This window comes from Alnus glutinosa, chromosome 12 (genome assembly GCF_958979055.1).
Source record: "Alnus glutinosa chromosome 12, dhAlnGlut1.1, whole genome shotgun sequence".
NCBI classification, from domain to species: Eukaryota; Viridiplantae; Streptophyta; class Magnoliopsida; order Fagales; family Betulaceae; genus Alnus; species Alnus glutinosa.
This window is the reverse complement of record NC_084897.1, coordinates 1565067-1582707: the sequence shown is the minus strand read 5'-3', so window position 1 is coordinate 1582707 and position 17641 is coordinate 1565067. Positions and strand designations below refer to the sequence as shown.

General features: G+C 38.4%; 3 protein-coding genes across 3 annotated transcripts; 2 read left to right on the top strand and 1 right to left on the bottom strand.

Moving 5' to 3' along the window:
- Positions 1 to 2717: 2717 nt before the first annotated feature.
- Positions 2718 to 8048, top strand: LOC133850982 (DEAD-box ATP-dependent RNA helicase 24). The gene is made up of 5 exons (XM_062287264.1): positions 2718 to 3471; positions 4303 to 5531; positions 6944 to 6983; positions 7289 to 7682; positions 7793 to 8048. Exons 1-5 carry the CDS (start codon positions 2910 to 2912, stop codon positions 7842 to 7844), a joined length of 2277 nt encoding a protein of 758 aa, XP_062143248.1. The 5' UTR covers positions 2718 to 2909; the 3' UTR covers positions 7845 to 8048.
- Positions 8049 to 8230: 182 nt separating this feature from the next.
- Positions 8231 to 10382, bottom strand: LOC133850984 (beta-carotene isomerase D27, chloroplastic). Its single transcript, XM_062287266.1, has 8 exons — positions 10207 to 10382; positions 10049 to 10120; positions 9856 to 9960; positions 9519 to 9618; positions 9336 to 9427; positions 9145 to 9225; positions 8831 to 8899; positions 8231 to 8570 (listed from the first exon to the last, which is right to left on the bottom strand). Exons 1-8 carry the CDS (start codon positions 10339 to 10341, stop codon positions 8433 to 8435), a joined length of 792 nt encoding a protein of 263 aa, XP_062143250.1. The 5' UTR covers positions 10342 to 10382; the 3' UTR covers positions 8231 to 8432.
- A 338-nt stretch (positions 10383 to 10720) lies between these two features.
- LOC133850983 (pentatricopeptide repeat-containing protein At1g02370, mitochondrial-like) lies at positions 10721 to 14908 on the top strand. The gene is made up of 2 exons (XM_062287265.1): positions 10721 to 11074; positions 13549 to 14908. The coding sequence occupies exons 1-2, from the start codon at positions 10799 to 10801 to the stop codon at positions 14773 to 14775; spliced, it is 1503 nt and encodes a 500-aa protein (XP_062143249.1). The 5' UTR covers positions 10721 to 10798; the 3' UTR covers positions 14776 to 14908.
- Positions 14909 to 17641: the final 2733 nt, after the last annotated feature.

Here is a 17641-nt window from a genome sequence, read left to right as displayed (position 1 = left end):
TTCCATACATATGGCCCCGTTTACTAACTCCATCCCCTTTCCCTTTCCTTCCCTCCCCTTACTTTTACCTTTCCCAAAAAACATCAAATTCAAAACATTCTTTTCTTTTTTACTTTTTATATCACATTAATAATTTTTTTTTTATTATTTAATTAAAAAAATCTACTACAATACAAATTTTTTCCACTTTTTCATATAAATTCTTTCTACTCACATCAATCACTTTCTATTTTCACACAATAAAAAAATTCTCACAAAGGAAAGGGGAGGAGAAGGGGAGGGGATTACTAAACGAGGCCTTTGGCCTCTTCTTTTCTGTGTGTGCCGTGAGAGATTAGAGGAAGGAGCTATTGCTTTTGCTTTTAGAGGCTGTTGTCCGAACAAGAAGGGAAGAGGATCCTTTATTTTCTGTTGGACTGAAATAAAGAAAGAGAGTCTAAAGAAGAGAAGAAAACTAAAGAAGCGAAGAAGAGGAGGGCTGCTCTCTCTTTCTTTTTCTTTTATTTCAGCGACAGAGGGAGAGCTTGCAGAAAAGAGAAAAACTGAGGAAGAAGAGAAGAGAAGAGAATGCAGAAGGAAAAGGAGGAGTGCTGTCCGTTAATTGGCTGCTCTACTTTTATGCACAAACGGATGGCTTGGATTATTTTGGGTAGAATTGATCAAGGGTTGGGAGTGGATCAGCGTGGGCAGCAAGAAGAATCAAAGGGTGGAATTTATACTTGGGCAGCACGTTTAGATCTATGGCCGAGAATCACCCTTGAGCAGCAAGTTTGGTTAAACACAGCTTGGGCAACACGTTTGAGCTTCAAGAAGATAAGATATTTGTAAAAAAAAATCAATTGAAGGGAAACCATATGCTGAAACGTGAGAGAGGACTAAATTAATGTGGGCTGGGCTAGCTTCACGTGTGGACTGGGCTGGGCTCTTAAGGAATAGAAATGGGCCCACTAATATATATCAATTTTCGTCTAAAACAGATGGTAGTTGTTTGCGCGGGTTTTTTCATACCCTTAACGAAGTCCAAAAATTATGAAATTTTGAGGGTAGCTAGAGGACTTTGAGACGAGCGTTTTGATTTTTGAATCGACCAAAACAGAGTTCGTTTGACCCTATTTTCGTTATTCCAAAGTTTAAGGTCCATTTAAATTTTTATTGGACTAAAACTATAAAAGCTCTTTAATAAATAAATATTTATATCCATATTTAAAATACGGGGTATTACAGAAGTGGCCAGCATAGGCAAACCTAGAGCACCACCGATGAAAGACAACAAGTTGAAGTTCCATCACAGAGAGCTTATGGTCCACAAAGTTGCTAAAAACCTCCTTAGAACAACCCCAAACGACACCCTAACCCTAGATCAAAGAAACAACGGAGAAGAGACAGGTGATAGAAGTGAGTGTGAGAAGAGAGGAGATAGAAAGCTGAAGAGAGAGAGGGCTGATGGCATGTCGCTGAGGAGCTGCGTTGATGGCGTGAAAAAGGAAAAAGGGAAGGGTTTCTGCAATGGCAGTGTAGGTGAGATGTGAGGCGCACATTAGAGTAGGAGAAAAAGGAAGTGCGAAGAACGAAGTTTCAACGGGCAAAAGAAGTTCAAACTGAATGTGGCAGAGAAGGGTCACAGGTCGGTACTGTAGCTGATGGGAAAAAAGACGACGCAGATAGGAGCGGGAGTGGCTTGCCAAGCAGGCCCAAGATTAAAGCCATTCCTAGAGGTATGCTTCTCATACTCTTTCAGGCCATATTGAGAATTATCTCAAATAAGCTCATCTTACTAACTTAAGTATTAGAGTAATCCCTCCGTCAGAACACTCGGTAAAGATATTCGTTCTTAACTTTAACTATTTATTGCAGGTTATATGGATCTAAAGCTCAGATGCAATTAATTGATTATTCGTAACTAAACATAATAATTGCAATTTTATAATTTATTTATAAAACTAGTTTAAATTTTGTTAAAATTAATGTAATATAAATTTATAAACTTAAACTTTTGAACTAAGATGACTTTTAGTTCATTATTTTAAGCCATATATATATAAATTCAGATTATTAAACTGACATATGTTATTAGAGAAAATTGACATCTGTACCTAAATTAGAGGATATAATTATCGCATGTATTTTTTTTAATAGGATTAACAAATTATACACATTTTCAAAATAAATGTCAATTTAATAAATTATATTAGAGAATTTTTGAAAGAAAATAAAAAAAAAAAAAATAAAGAGAAAATTATATTTAAGCCTCCCAAACTACCAGCCGTTTTTTATGTAGACTCCCAAACTACCAACCCTCACACTCTGGCCCCCAAACTACGAAAAAGTGCTAAAAAGATCATATTTTTAAAATTTAATTTAAAAATCAAAGAAAAAAACTATTAAAAAAAAATACGGGGGTGGCTAGCTACCATTTTGACCAAGGGGGTGGCTCAGCGCCAAGGCCAATTTGGGAGTAGCCGAAACCACCTCCAAGAGTTATGGGGGTGGGTTTGGCCACCCCCCAAGGGCCAAACACTAACATTTTTTTTTTGGTGGCCATTGGGGTGGTTCGGCCACCCCCAATGGCCAAACCTTAACTTTTTTTTTTTTTTTTTGGCTCTTGGGGTGGCCCCAAGGGTACTATGGAATTATTTCCACAAATTAAGTCTTTTTGATACTATTTAGTAGTTTAAAGGGCTTAAATATAATTTTCTCAAAAATTAAATTGTCTCATTCGAAACTTCACCAGTAACTCAGTAAGAGCGCAATGGAGCGGGTCTAAAATCAACCGACCCGTCCAACAGCTCTCATTCTCATTCCCTAGTCGGCCTCCGTCGTAGCGCAGTACGGTGACCTAATACTCTTAACAGACCTTCGAGTAAAACCCCCCCAAAACCAATCCAACACCCACCAATTCGAACCCAACCATGTCCAAGCGAAAGTTCGGATTCGAAGGCTTCGGCATCAACCGCCAAGCCACCTACAACTTCGAGCGCTCTCAACCCCCTCAGCGGCTCTACGTCCCTCCCCACGACAACTACGAGGACACCGACGTTGACAATATCGATTTCGAGGAAAACGAGGAAGCGACCGCCAAGGACGACCAAAATGACGAGATTGACCCTCTCGACGCATTCATGGAGGGCATCCAGGAGGAGATGCGATCGGCGCCGGAGCCTAGGGCGAAGGAGAAGGCGGAAAGGTTCGACGACGACGACGAGGATGATCCGATGGAGAGCTTCCTCCGGGCGAAGAAGGACCTAGGGCTGACGCTGGCATCAGAGGCGCTCCGTGCAGGGTACGACTCCGACGAGGAGGTCTACGCGGCGGCGAAGGCGGTTGACGCCGGAATGGTGGAGTACGACTCCGACGACAACCCGGTGGTGCTCGACAAGAAGCGGATCGAGCCGATTCCACCTCTGGACCACAGCGAGATCGACTACGAGCCGTTCAATAAGGATTTCTACGAGGAGAAGGATTCGATTTCCGGTAATTGCTTTACTGAGTTGATTTTCTTTATCTCAGATTCTCAATGCTTCATATGCTGTTAGTTAGTGTGAGCAAAAATATGGTTGTTTCTGATTTATGCTAATAATTGAAATGGATGAGGGGCTAAGTAGTAAATTAGAGTTGGAACTAAGAATTCATAGGGGGGTGTGAATTGAGGGACAATTTTGAGGCATGTGGTCTGTTTGGTTTTGTATTTGGTGAAATCACGGTTTGCCTTTAAAATTGCAACTTGACTTTTAAAATCGTGTGTTTTTAGAAACACACTCCCTTGCCTTTTAGATGTTTTCAATCCGCCATTTTTAAAGACACTGTTAAATGAGATACTTCTCGTATTTTTATTTAAAAACGCACTTTTAGCCTGCGCCATGGCAGGGCCAAACAGACTCATAGTCTCCTGGTAATGAACTTATAGTTTACATGATTGTGCGAGTTTATTGTGTCTTTATATGCGTTATACGCTGTTTGTGTGAACAAATATATATATAATTTTTTTTTTCCCGGATGTATGTTGATAATTACCGTGGATGAAGGTTTAAGTAGTTGAATTAGAGAAATTTAGAATTGGAACAGGGAATTCAAAGCGGAAAAAATTAAATTGCAGGGATAAATTTGAGACATAGCCTTCTGGTAATGAACTTATAGTTCTACTTCAATGTACTAGTTTATCGTGTCTTTACTCTATTATGCCTAAGAGCAAATAGTGAAGAGGTTTAAGATAGAAGTTTAAGTGAACTACTCTTCTTCTTTTTTTTCGAAAGCAAGGGAAAGGCACTAAACTTTGGTAATATGTAATTTGTTTTGCTTCTTTAGGGATGAGTGAGCAGGATGTTGCTGAGTACCAGAAGAGCTTGGCTATTCGTGTATCAGGATTTGATGTTCCAAGGCCAATTAAGACATTTGAAGAATCTGGTTTTTCTTTGCAACTCATGAGTGCTATAAAGAAACAAGGGTATGAAAAGCCTACATCAATACAGTGCCAAGCTTTTCCGGTTGTGCTATCTGGGAGAGATATCATTGGTATAGCAAAGACGGGTTCTGGCAAAACTGCCGCTTTTGTTCTTCCCATGATTGTCCATATTATGGATCAGCCTGAGCTTGCGAAAGAAGAGGGTCCTATAGGAGTGATATGTGCACCTACTAGAGAGTTAGCACACCAAATATACTTAGAGGCCAAGAAATTTTCAAAGTCACATGGGATACGTGTCGCTGCTGTCTATGGTGGCATGTCGAAACTGGAGCAGTTCAAAGAACTTAAGGCTGGATGTGAGATAGTGGTTGCTACTCCTGGGAGATTGATAGACTTGATAAAGATGAAGGCACTAACGATGTTAAGAGCAACTTACTTGGTACTTGATGAGGCTGATCGGATGTTTGACCTTGGATTTGAACCGCAAATTAGGTCCATTGTTGGTCAGATTAGGCCAGACCGCCAGACTTTATTATTTTCTGCGACAATGCCCCGTAAAGTTGAGAAGCTAGCTAGGGAAATCCTTACTGATCCTGTAAGAGTTACAGTGGGGGAGGTGGGAACGGCCAATGAGGATATTACTCAGGTGGTTCATGTAATTCCTTCAGATGCAGAGAAGTTGCCTTGGCTTCTTGAACAGCTACCTAGAATGATTGATGATGGAGATGTTTTAGTGTTTGCTTCAAAAAAAGCCGCTGTGGATGAGATTGAATCACAACTGGCTCAGAAAAGTTTTAAAGTTGCAGCTCTTCATGGTGACAAGGACCAGGCTTCTCGTATGGAAATCTTGCAAAAATTTAAATCTGGCATCTACCATGTTCTAATTGCAACTGATGTTGCTGCTCGTGGTCTTGACATCAAGTCAATTAAATCAGTTGTGAACTTTGATATTGCGAGAGACATGGACATGCATGTCCATCGAATTGGTAGAACAGGCCGTGCTGGTGACAAAGATGGGACTGCATACACTCTAATTACTCAGAAAGAGGCACGGTTTGCTGGTGAATTGGCTAATAGTTTGGTTGCTGCTGGTCAGGATGTTTCGGTGGAACTGATGGATCTTGCTATGAAGGTAATTTTTTCAGTTTATTGATGTTTTACATTTCGATAACTTGCATTCTCATTTTTACCTGTGAGCTCTTCTCTTAATCTTTCGTGAAATATTGAATAGGTGACTGTAATCTTCATGTTGTTAGTTGGGCTAGGACTATTAGTAGAAAAATCCAAATAGGATATATATAAGTTGTTTGACATGACTTCCTCTAAAATTTTACAAAGCAATGTATTGTCAGGCATAGATATTAATATGTTATGCGCATGTTAGACAGGTCCTTAGGTTGCTAAAAGATGAATTATTCCTAAACTTTTTAAGCTATGTACTGCATATGTAAATGGTGGACCAGTTGAAAGCTTGAAAGAGCTTTTTAGAAAAAGCCTCATTTTTAAGCTTCTTCCAAAACACAGTTTTGGGCTTTTTTAGAGCGAAAAAGTCAAAAGTGTTTTTCTAAGTTCTTTACCAAACGGACTCATTTTTGTTTGGCACAACTTTTTATGTACTAAAAGCACTTTTAAGCTCGCTCCTTAACGCAATCCCAAACAGGCTCTTAGTCTATCTTCATTTTGTGCTTTATAGCATGCTGAACTTTTCAGATGTTGGTCGTATTTCTTATTGGGGTCGCCCATGGATTTTTCAAGCTTTTACAGGATGGCTAATGCATGCCTTATCTTTTTGAGTATGATAATATATCTTGTGGACTTCACGCAAGATTCTTACTATTAATACTAAATACAGCCTTTCAGTTAAAAAGGGTCCTTGTGCTGGAACTGGTTATTGATGGCAAACCTTTTTTTAAATATTTGCTTCCGTTCCTTCTCTAGATTAAGCTTATTATACATTAATAAGGTTACTTGTAGGCTTTACAAAACCCTAAAAGCAGCTTGCCACTTGAAAAGCCTAATTTACCTAACCTGGTAATGTACAAAGACTCTGAACTTGTTCACATGACCTTGGAAACAACCAGGGTAAAGTCCACAGTAGCATTAAATAATGAATTCTAAATGGAGTTGAAGCAGGTGCATAAATTCAAGCGCATCTTGTACAAGAACGTGTCATATTGTTTATGAGTGCAGAAGTCTAAGTTGAAGATGTTAGTAACATAGGGCATAAATATTATTATTTTTTTTGCATGGCGTGGATGGTTTAGCTTGTGACTGTTGTGCTGTTCTCTTCCAGTAATTTTCTGCTTTATGCCCAGTGTTATTAATGGTTCAATTTTGATTCTCCATTTCTTCTTGTTGTTTTCACTCTCATAGTCTCCTAAGTTTACATCATGGTTATTTTTTTCGATGGCAGTATCTCATGCTTGGAACATTTACAGTTCCCATGTTCATTTTCCTTTGTGATATCTTTAGATTTGGCACAAGTTTTTAGGTCTGTCTTGCCCATTTTGTATGATTAAATGACATTTATCTTGTAAACATTAGGACGGGAGATTCAGGTCCAAACGTGATGCAAGAAAAGGAGGTACGGTTTTTTTTTTTTTAAATCTTTGGATTATTTTACTTGTTGAAAAAATGACAAAGAAAAAACTTTTCTAATTCCTATGGCATTGCTTAAAAAGTTATGAAACAAGATTTTGTCTTCCAATCAGCATCATGCTTGGTTGAAGAAATAAAGATGGTGAAATATGGGGCAGATACTATTACTGCCTTTTTCTTAAGATGTCTTTGCAAGATGGGGGAAGCTTGGCATTGTTTGATTTATAAAACACCCCTTGGACAACCTTTTGGTAGCTTCTTACATTATGTTTAATTTAATGTCTTGTGCAGGAGGGAAAAAGAGTAGAGCGAAGGGCGGTGCTAGTGGTCGAGGTGTTCGTGGTGTTGATTATGGCTTGGGCATTGGCTATAGTGCAGAATCCAATAATACTACATCCAGTTCTGTTCCAAGTCGATCTGCAGCTGTTAATTCCCTCAAGACAGGAATGATGGCACAATTTAAGAGTAATTTTGTTGCTGCTTCATCAAACCCTCAGAATCAGGGCATGAGCAACAGTTCAAAGGCTTATGCCAACAAGAGACCAGCACTAGCAGGCTTTGTATCTGGTGGTTCAATTGGTGGAGATACATATAAACCACAAACAACCAGTTCATTCACTCCCGCTATGTCAGGTGTAAACACCCCCGGCTCTGGAGAAAATGCAAGCCAAAACAACTCAGAAAGGTTACTTTTATGAGCTGAACTTGCATCAGTTTATCTAGTGGTATTATGTTCTGCTAATTAAAATTTAGATGGTGATTCGTAATTATCTTCATTTGTTGTTCATGTTGCAGTTCGAGAGATAGAGCTAGAGAAAGGCGGAGGCCCTCTGGTTGGGATCGGTAATTTGTACAATTCAATCACACTACTCTCGCATGATCAGAACTCTTATCTTTTAGGTTAAGCTTGAAATGATATTGCCTGTAATTGTTATCTATGCTTGTAAGTGTTTTTTTTTTTTTTTTTTTTTTGGTGCTTTTAGTTCCCTGCTTCTGTATGATTGTAGCCTTTAGTTCATATAAGTAATTTTTGCAGCATATTAGTTCAATATTTTTATTTTTTTGGCTAGTTTGGCCATCGTTTGGTAAAGCGGAAAATTTACAGCACAATTTTGTTTTGTGCACAAATAAATCGTTAAGAAATTTTTGTAATACTTCAACTTTTGGTAAACTAGAAAATCTTATATATATATATATATATAAAGCAAAACTATAATATGACCGGAATAGAGATTTTCAGAAATTTTGCTATTCGAATTATTGGTGATTTGGACAGTAAATATAAGAGAGCTCTTATGAGATCCACCAGTCTGAGTAAGTTTTAGACATTCTGCATCCTTGCTTGGACAAGTGGGCCCTATCATTAATCTAAACAACAAATTGTTGAAATTTCGGATATGTGATCAAATGCCGTGTCAATCAATGTTGAGTATTTTCAGGCCTTTGGGCATTGTGGTAAAGCCATGTTTCTGGTAGTTTCTCTTCGTCGAGTGGCGTTTGGGCATATCTCCAAGCATGGTTCCTTGAGGCTGATATCATCTTCAGGCAATGGAGCAAGAACCCCAAATTTAAACTGCCATGTTAGATCCACAAAAGAATTAGTAAGATATCGGATTGATTGCAAATGAGGAAACTGGGATTTTGGACTCAAATAAGAACTTGTAAGCAAACTTCTATGCCATTTTGCTGTTGAGAATCGATTGATTTCATTGCCAAATTAAAGTGTAAAAGGCCGAACAATAGAGAAGAATTGGGAGGCATAAATCAACCCCACCCTTTTTAACTGAATAGGGGATAAGATGTCTGGAAGAAAACAGATAATTTAAGGATTACCTGACAGCTATAATCACTAAAGTTTGGTTCCATTAATAAAGGAACCCCCATGTAGTCCTTGAAGAAAGTCTAGAGCAACAACAACAGTTTGAGATTAGTAATTGATCAAACCCGAGAATGCACCAAAAGCTCCTATTGTTCTGAAATTCTCTGCCTGAATATTTAACGGAATTCGGGTAGAGAATGAGAGAGGGGGTTGGGGCTGCTTGGGGCACCCAGGCCCCGACTCCCACTCTCATTCCCATGGAATTTAGGCCAAGAATTTAAGAGGCAAATGAAAGAAATTGTATAGAAATGATTTGAAAATCACTAACCTGTGTTGGAAGCTTACAAGTATTGATACAAATCCCTACACATTTGCTTTCCTCCAAATACTTGCATCTATCGACAAACACCTACATGAATGACCCACTCACTTTTATATAATGTTGATGAATAAATTAATAAGCTTGAATGCATTGCCAGTTATTGTAAGATAGAAAAACTGTGAAGGTCCAATCCTCACCCCACTTCTGCTGGAGGTTCCGTCGGGTAGATCCACAGAATTAACAGTGCATGTGCCCATGAGCCATTGACAAGTGAGTGCAGTCACTCTTGCTGTAAAAAGTAAAACCCAGAGAAAGATTTTAGGCTTTTTCCAAATTTTTGACCTTATATATTGTTTACGCCCTTAAGGATTTGAACTCACCTACCATCATTGCAGCCACTTTTCCTCCTCCTATTGGTGCTATGAGTATTCGATAAAGCTCCAACAGAAATGGAGGAAAGAGTGATATCAATATCCTTACCTGCCACATGCACACGACAAAACACAATGAATTGCTTTATCCTCTACTTGTTGTACACGCTCTCCACTTGGAATTGAGAACCCTGTTATTACTTATTAGGTTGCCCGGAGGCCGGAGAATATAGAAATTCAGGCAGAAAAATACGTGTTTTCAAACCCCAAGCAATGAGGAGCGTTTTAAAAGGTCAAACTGTAATTTTACTAAATGTTTAATTTGTAAACAATGAGATCGAATTACCGCAGCTTGTCTGGTATCAGAATTGGTCCTGCCCTTAATCATAAGTCTATTAGCGACTTCAATTAGTCCATCAAAACCCGGCTTCTCCGAATCCCATCCAACCTCCTGTTTTACCACTTTAAAAGCTTTAAGATATTAAGAACAGTTCATACACTCAAACAATTCTGATACCAGACCAATTAGGAAAAACCACCTTGACCAATTTGTTGCGGAACAAGTTGAGGAACAAATCATCCAACACTCCGGGCTTGTATTCAGCTTTTATCTGAGAATTGAATCGCATAGATTATTAGAAAAAAGAAAAAGCTGAGAGGTTTTTGCGCACAGAAAGAGAGGATTGGGAAAACGCACCGGTTTGGATTCGAGAGAAGAGCATAAAACGCGAAAGCCATGGTTTTGGTGGGGAAGAGGCGGCCTTGGTTGGTAAAAAGGGTGAGATGGAGATGAAGAAAAGGAGAAGGTACGAAGAAGAGCCAGTGGCTTCATTTCACTGCTCACTCCAGGCTTATCTTTTCGAGTAATGAATTTAGCAGAACGGTGAGTTTTATTTTTTGGAAATTATCTCACAAGGGCCTGAGTTTTAGCCTTTTTAACAAATAAGGGTCTGAATTTTCACTCTCTGACCAACCGCAAGACCTTCTTATTTAATTTTTTTTTCATTTTTTTAATATATATATATATATATTTTTTTAAAAAAAAAAAAAAAAAATTATTATTTTTAATTAAAAATAATACATGCCAAAAATATTATAGGCATATTTCGATAAAAAATATATTTTTAAAACTTTTTAATAATTTGAAAAGTCAGAGTATAAAAGTTAGTAGTTTCCAAAACAACTTATAGTTTAGAGGGTAAAAATATAATTTTCCCATAGATCAACCATTTCCTTAAACCCTAACAAAACCCTGTTACGAATTGAGAGAGAGAGAGAGAGCGAGAGAGATGAATTTGACGAGAACGAACCCGAGCCGCCCGATCTCCGCCGGACATTGGCTGATCATGATCAGACGGCTCTGCACGGCGGTGGCCGAGACGGCGACCAAGAGAAATGTGGATCGAGACAGTCGACTGTACCGGAGGCTATCGGCTCTGGGGGCCAACGGAGGGAGCGTGTCAGAGACGTTGGACAAGTACGTCGCGGAGGGCAATTTGGTACGCAAGCCCATTCGCTGCATCAAGGAGCTCCGCAAGTACGGCAGATTCCACCATGCCCTCGAGGTTTCCAACTATTCCCATTTCTACGCCCATTATCAAATATTTTAGTGCCTACTAAATCCACATTTTTGGAATTATAGACTTTATATTTCTTTTGTTATTTATTCTAAACGTGTTTTTTTTTAATGGAATGTGTGAGCCTTAAGTTAAACGTATGTAGTCACAAGAGCGAGTGGGAATTCTGTGTGGATTAGTAGTTATAAGAGTGATTGGTTGATATAATATAATTGCGTTAGGAAATGGATTTTAGATATTTTTATCTTTATTTTATTTTGAAGGTTACACTCAACATATTGATATTAGAATGTGTGCGCAATTAAGTAACAACCTAATCTTCCATTGGCAACATTATTTATTACATCGAGAATTCGTGGTATATTCAGATCATCAAGCTCTCAGGTATTTGAATTCACAGAAGAAACTGAATCCAAAACATATAAAGTGGATTGATTTCATTCATTCAAGGGCTTGCATTCTCATTGAAATACAACTCGGGGAATTCCAGCAGTGTGGCTGATGCACTTAGTCGTCGAGCGGAAGGAAAGATGAACAACATGAGCAAGCAAACGGAGGCTAAAAAGTCGTACCCTTCCGTTTTTCAGCTTGGTCAGCATGTTAAGGGAATTCCTTATGGTTACGCTAAGTCATGGAGAGAGAAGGCCAAACACAAACAATCTGTCAGTGAGAGACCAGCTTAGGTAACGCGCATCCGTTTTCTTGCTAGCGCGCTCGGCCCTTGCTTGTTTGAATAGCAAAGAGAATGGATGGACTTTACCAATATAGGAGAGAGCTTTGGAGGTCCAACTTTTGGCTCTAGCAGTAATTCTGTCCACTAGAGTGTGTTTCAAGCAGCTTTCTTGAGCCTGGAATAAATTAAGGCGACTCCTAGGTACCTGACCTGTAGGGATCCTTCCTTGTAGTTTTTGTGGATAGTACTATAACCAAGAAAACCACACTTTGTAGATTTAGGCTGTAATTTATCTTTTCGATATGGACGTAAGTGAGGATAGCATGCTTAACCGAATACCCTGAGATGTGAATACACTAGAGGAATACCAAAGAGAACCTCATGAGGAGAACGATTACCAAGCACAAAAGTGGATAATCGATTTATAGGATACATGCTGTTGAAAAGGCCTCAAGCCAAAGATAGCTAGACATAGAAGCTTGATAAAGAAGTGTTAAACCCATTTCCTCAATATAGCGATGCAGGGCCTGCTCTCATTCATTAGAAAACTCCAGTTCATGGTCTGTGGAAGGCTTTGATCTTCTCTTCCTGATTCCTATACCATATGCATCTATCCTCATTGAGCAATGTTGTGTCCACCTTCTTGGACTAAAGGACATACACTAGTTTAAAGTCTAATTCCGTATCCACCCCAAAGAGAAGTTTCGGACCCATCTAGCTCAGCTTGTTATGACGAGACAGGACAAGCCATCTTTTTTGCCTGTACATATGCTATTTCTAGTATTTGCTCCCTCGTGTATTCTCCCCATACCATTGGTTATTTGCCATCCCTTCTTGAATTGAACGTTACATTCCATCTCCTCCAAAATTGGCTTGGTTCCAAGATGTAGAATGTATGTTGAATCACCATTTAGCAGGGCTACTAGGGTTTGGGCCTCTTTCTTGGGCGGGGCGTTAAGTTCATGTATCTTTACCTATTAACCAATTTCTAAATGTTGGAGTAGATCCTAAAGAGATCCCACTTCCTCTTGAATTTATCTTGAATTGGGATTTTTTGGCTCAACAACTTTATCCTAGTTTTGCTGAGGGAGCAACCCCATTTTTCACCTTCAATTGGTCAAAATATGTGGATAATAAATAAAAAGGAAAACTAGGAACATAGAAAACATATAATAATTCAAGATCATGCCTAAGATGCGTGTTTCCTGAGCCTTCAACTTTACTAGGGAACCTTTGGCAAGTGTAACACTCTGAAGTGAGCCAATAGGATGATAATTAGATAGGATATGAGACAAACCAGTCATATGTTCTGTTGATCTAGTATCAATGACCCACAGATTGTGAATGGAGGATAAAAGACAGTTAGATGCAGTATCTGGCTGAGCAAGAGTAGTTGTAGCAATCATATCATAATCAACTGCCTGGCCAAGGGTAGAAGATGGTCTAGATGATGAAGAGATATCCTCCTGTGATGAGATCTTATGGTCAGATTACATAATAGTATTTTGTCTATGCGAGAGTCAATAAAGTTCAAAGTGCTAATTTTTGTTCAAGTTTGTGGCATAATGTGACATATAGCAGATAAAATGCAGTTTTTATTGATATTTCAAATTGATTCCTATGCTTTGCATGGTGACTGAATATTGTATATCATTGCAATTTTTTCATATGAAACTAAACAACTTTTGTGATTGGTTTTTCCTATGGATTTGCTTAATCTTTATTTCAAATAACAAATTGAGCACAATGGGTGTTTGTTAGTGATATTCTTTTTATTACTTTAATGCAGATAATGGAATGGATGGAGAAGAGGAAAGTCAAGTACAGCTCCACTGACCATGCTTTACGTTTAGATCTTATATCTAAAACAAAAGGGATTCCTGCGGCTGAGGAATATTTCAATATTCTTCCACCAACTGCTAAGGACCGATTAACTTATGGCGCTCTGCTTAACTGCTATTGCAAGCAATTGATAGAAGACAAGGCGTTAGCTCTCTTTAAGAAGATGGGTGAGTTGAACTTTCTGTCATCTGGTTTGGCTTTTAACAATCTTATGTCTCTATATATGAGAATGAACCAGCCGGAGAAAGTGCCTCCGCTGGTACAAGAAATGAAGCAGATGAGCATCCCACTGAGCACATTTACTTACAATATATGGATGAATAGTTATGCATCTTTAAATGATATCAAGGGGGTAGAAAGAGTCATGAGTGAAGATGAAAGCAAATGTGATTGGACGAAATATAGTAATTTGGCTGCGATCTATGTCAAGGCTCGCCTTTTTGAGAAAGCTGAGTCAGCTCTTAAAAAGCTAGAGGAAGTGATGAAACCTCCAAAGCGTGAGGCTTACCATTATATGATTAGCTTGTATGCCGGTACAAATAATCTAGATGAGGTCAATCGGGTATGGGATTCCCTGAAGTCGACTTTCCCCACAACCAACAATATGAGCTATCTTTCTATGCTTCAGGCTCTTCGCAGACTAAAAGGCGGCGTTGATGACTTGACAAAATGTTATAAGGAATGGGAGTCTAGTTGCTCCAGTTACGACATAAGGTTAGCAAATGTTGCTATAAGTGTCTACCTAAGCCAGGACATGTTCAAAGAAGCCTCATTGGTCTTTGACACTGCCGTTAAAAGGTGTGAAGGGCCCTTCTTTGTAGCTCGGGAATATTTCATGGTTTACTTCTTGAAGACCCATCAGGTGGATTTGGCTCTTAGTCATCTGGAGGCAGCTGTTTCCCAAGTCAAGGGCAATGAATGGCGTCCAACCCCAGCTACAGCAACTGCATTTTTAAAGTATTTTGAAGCAGAAAAAGACGTTGATGGCGCCGAGAAGTTTTGCAGTATTCTAAAGACTTTTGACTGTTTCACTTCCAATATCTACCATTTGTTGCTTAAGACTTACATAGCTGCTGGCATGTTGGCTCCTGAGATGCGTCAGCGATTGAAGGAAGATCATATTGAAATAAGCAGTGACTTAGTGAAATTGCTTGAAAGGGTTTGCCCTGAATAGATTTTAGTTTGTTGAGCAAGCCCTTGGATCAAATGTGGAGAGTTCTCCCTCTAGCTTATGTTTGAAAATGCCCATTTGTTGTTTGAGTGAATAGCAAGCTGCATGTGGAGATCTCCGTTGTTTTCAATGGTAACACACACTTGTCCAACTCCCCCTGTGCCCCCTATCTAATCTATTCAAGGTAGAACTACATATAGAGTATATAGTAAAACCGTACCTTAAATGAAATAAACTTGCCACAAATGGAATGAAAAGTGGGTCCACATAGAGCAATCCTCGAAGATTGAGGCGGTAGATAAGGAGAATTAATGAATCATAAATAGAGTTCCGGGTTGATCGAAGTCCTGTGCACTTGGATACATGTTTTCAAGAGTCCAAAAAAGTGTTTTTTGGAGGTTGCTTTTTGTTTTTGGTTAGAAAAAGTGTCATCCTAACAAAAAAGTGAAAACTGTTTGTGTTTTCAAGAGTATTTTGAAACTGAATTGTTTATTAATGCTTTTGTTATGAGAATGAAAAATAAAAGAAAACAAAAATGTTAGCAAACGGAGCCAAATCTAAATGAACCGAGCTGTAGAAATTCTATGCAAGGGAATCTCTTTGTGATAACAATTTTTGAGGCCTAAACAAATGGATACATGTTTTCACGGTCAGGAAAAATGAGTACCGATACATGTCATTCTTATGTCTCTTTAAAAAATTATGTGTTGTTTAAAATCGTTATTAAATTTGTGATAAATCACTATTAAATCAAAATTTAATAGTGATTTTAAAAGTCACATTATTTTTAAAAGAATACAAGAGAAACACAAGAACGACATTTATAATTACTAAAAAAAAAACCAAATATCCAACATGTGGCGTGCACAAAGACCACCTGAATTTCAATCGTCAAACCGAAACGGCATGTTTAGTTTTGGGATCCAACTCGATTTCTAATTTTCCGTTGTCTACGAAGTCTACCGTGAGATATCCTTGTAGTTCTGAAAATTCTTTCTAAAACATTGAATATCAGCTGTCTCCCTCTCTCAACCACATATGTTTACACCATGTTAATTGTGAATGCATATTTGTTTTAGCTAGTCTATGGTATTGGCATCCTGGCTAGATACTCGGAATAGAAATGAGATTTTTATTTGATATAACCATTAGTGTTTATGAAGAGTCAAAAAGCAACCAAATTATAATAAAATAAAACTGTGATATGACCGGGATAGAGATTTTCAGTAATTTTGCTGTTCGGATTACTGGTAATTTGGACAATAAATATAAGAAAATTCTTATGAGATCTACCTGTCTGAATAGGTTTCAGACATTCCGCCTCCTTGCTTGAACAAGTGGACCCTATCATCAATCTAAACAACAAATTGTTGAAAAATCGGATATCGTATGTTATGTGTTAATCAATGTTGAGTATTTTTAGGCCTCTGGGCACTGCTGTAAAGCCATGTTTCTAGCAGTTTCTCTACGTCGAGTGGCGTTTGAGCATATCTCCAAGCATGGTTCCTTGAGGCTAATATCATCTTCAGGCAATGGAGCAAGAACCCCAAATTTAAACTGCCATGTTAGATCTACAAAAGAAATAGTAAGATATCGGATTGATTGCAAATGAGGAAAGTGGGATTTAATTTGGACTCAAACAAGAAATTGTAAGCAAACTTCTATGCCATTTTGCTGTTGAGAATCGATTGATTTCATTGCCAAATTAGAGTGTAAAAGACCGAACAACAGAGAAGAATTGGGAGGCATAAAAAAAAATAAAAAAAAATAAAAAAAAAAAATCAACCACCCTCTCTTTTTAATTGAATAGGGGATAAGATGTTTGTAAGGAAACATATAATTTAAGGATTACCTGACAACTATAATCATTAAAGTTTGGTTCCATTAATAAAAGAGCAACAACAACAGTTTGAGATTAGTAATTGATCAAATCCGAAAAATGCACGCAAGTACAAGAGAATAAGCGCATGTACCAAAAGCTCCTATTGTTCTGAAATTCTCTACTTGAATATTTAAGAGAATTCGGGTAGAGAATGAGAGAGGGGGTTGGGGCTGCTTGGGGCACCCAGGCCCCGACTCCCGCTCTCATTCCCACGGAATTTAGGCCAAGAATTTAAGAGGCAAATGAAAGAAATTGTATTGAAATGATTTGAAAAATATCACTAACCTGTGTTGGAAGCCTACAAGTATTGATACAAATCCCTACGCATTTGCTTTCCTCCAAATACTTGCATCTTTCGACAAACACCAACATGAATGCAGAATGACCCACTCACTTTTATATAATGTTGATGAATAAATTAATAAGCTTGAATGCATTGCCAATTATTGTAAGAAAGAAGAACTGAGAAGGTCCAATCCTCATCCCACTTCTGCTGGAGGTTCCGTCGGGTAGATCGACAGAATTAACAGTGCATGTGCCCATGAGCCATTGACATATTAAGTTGATGAATATATTTACAACATAATCACATGCCTGTTCACATCACCATCGACTTCATAACCGACCCCAGTTTTTTATTTATATTTAATTAGTGTCACCTTTGATCTTCTCTTCGATATGGACGTAAGTGAGGATAGCATGCACAACCGAATACCCTGAGATGTGAATACACTAGAGGAGTACCAAAGAGAACCTCATGAGGAGAACGATTACCAAGCACAAAAGTGGATAATCGATTTATAAGATACATGCTGTTGAAAAGGCCTCAAGCCAAAGATAGCGAGACATAGAAGCTTGATAAAGAAGTGTTAAACCCATTTCCTCAATATAGCGATGCAGGGCCTGCTCTAATTCATTAGAAAACTCCCGTTCATGGCCTGTGGAAGGCTTTGATCTTCTCTTCCATATTCCTATACCATATGCATC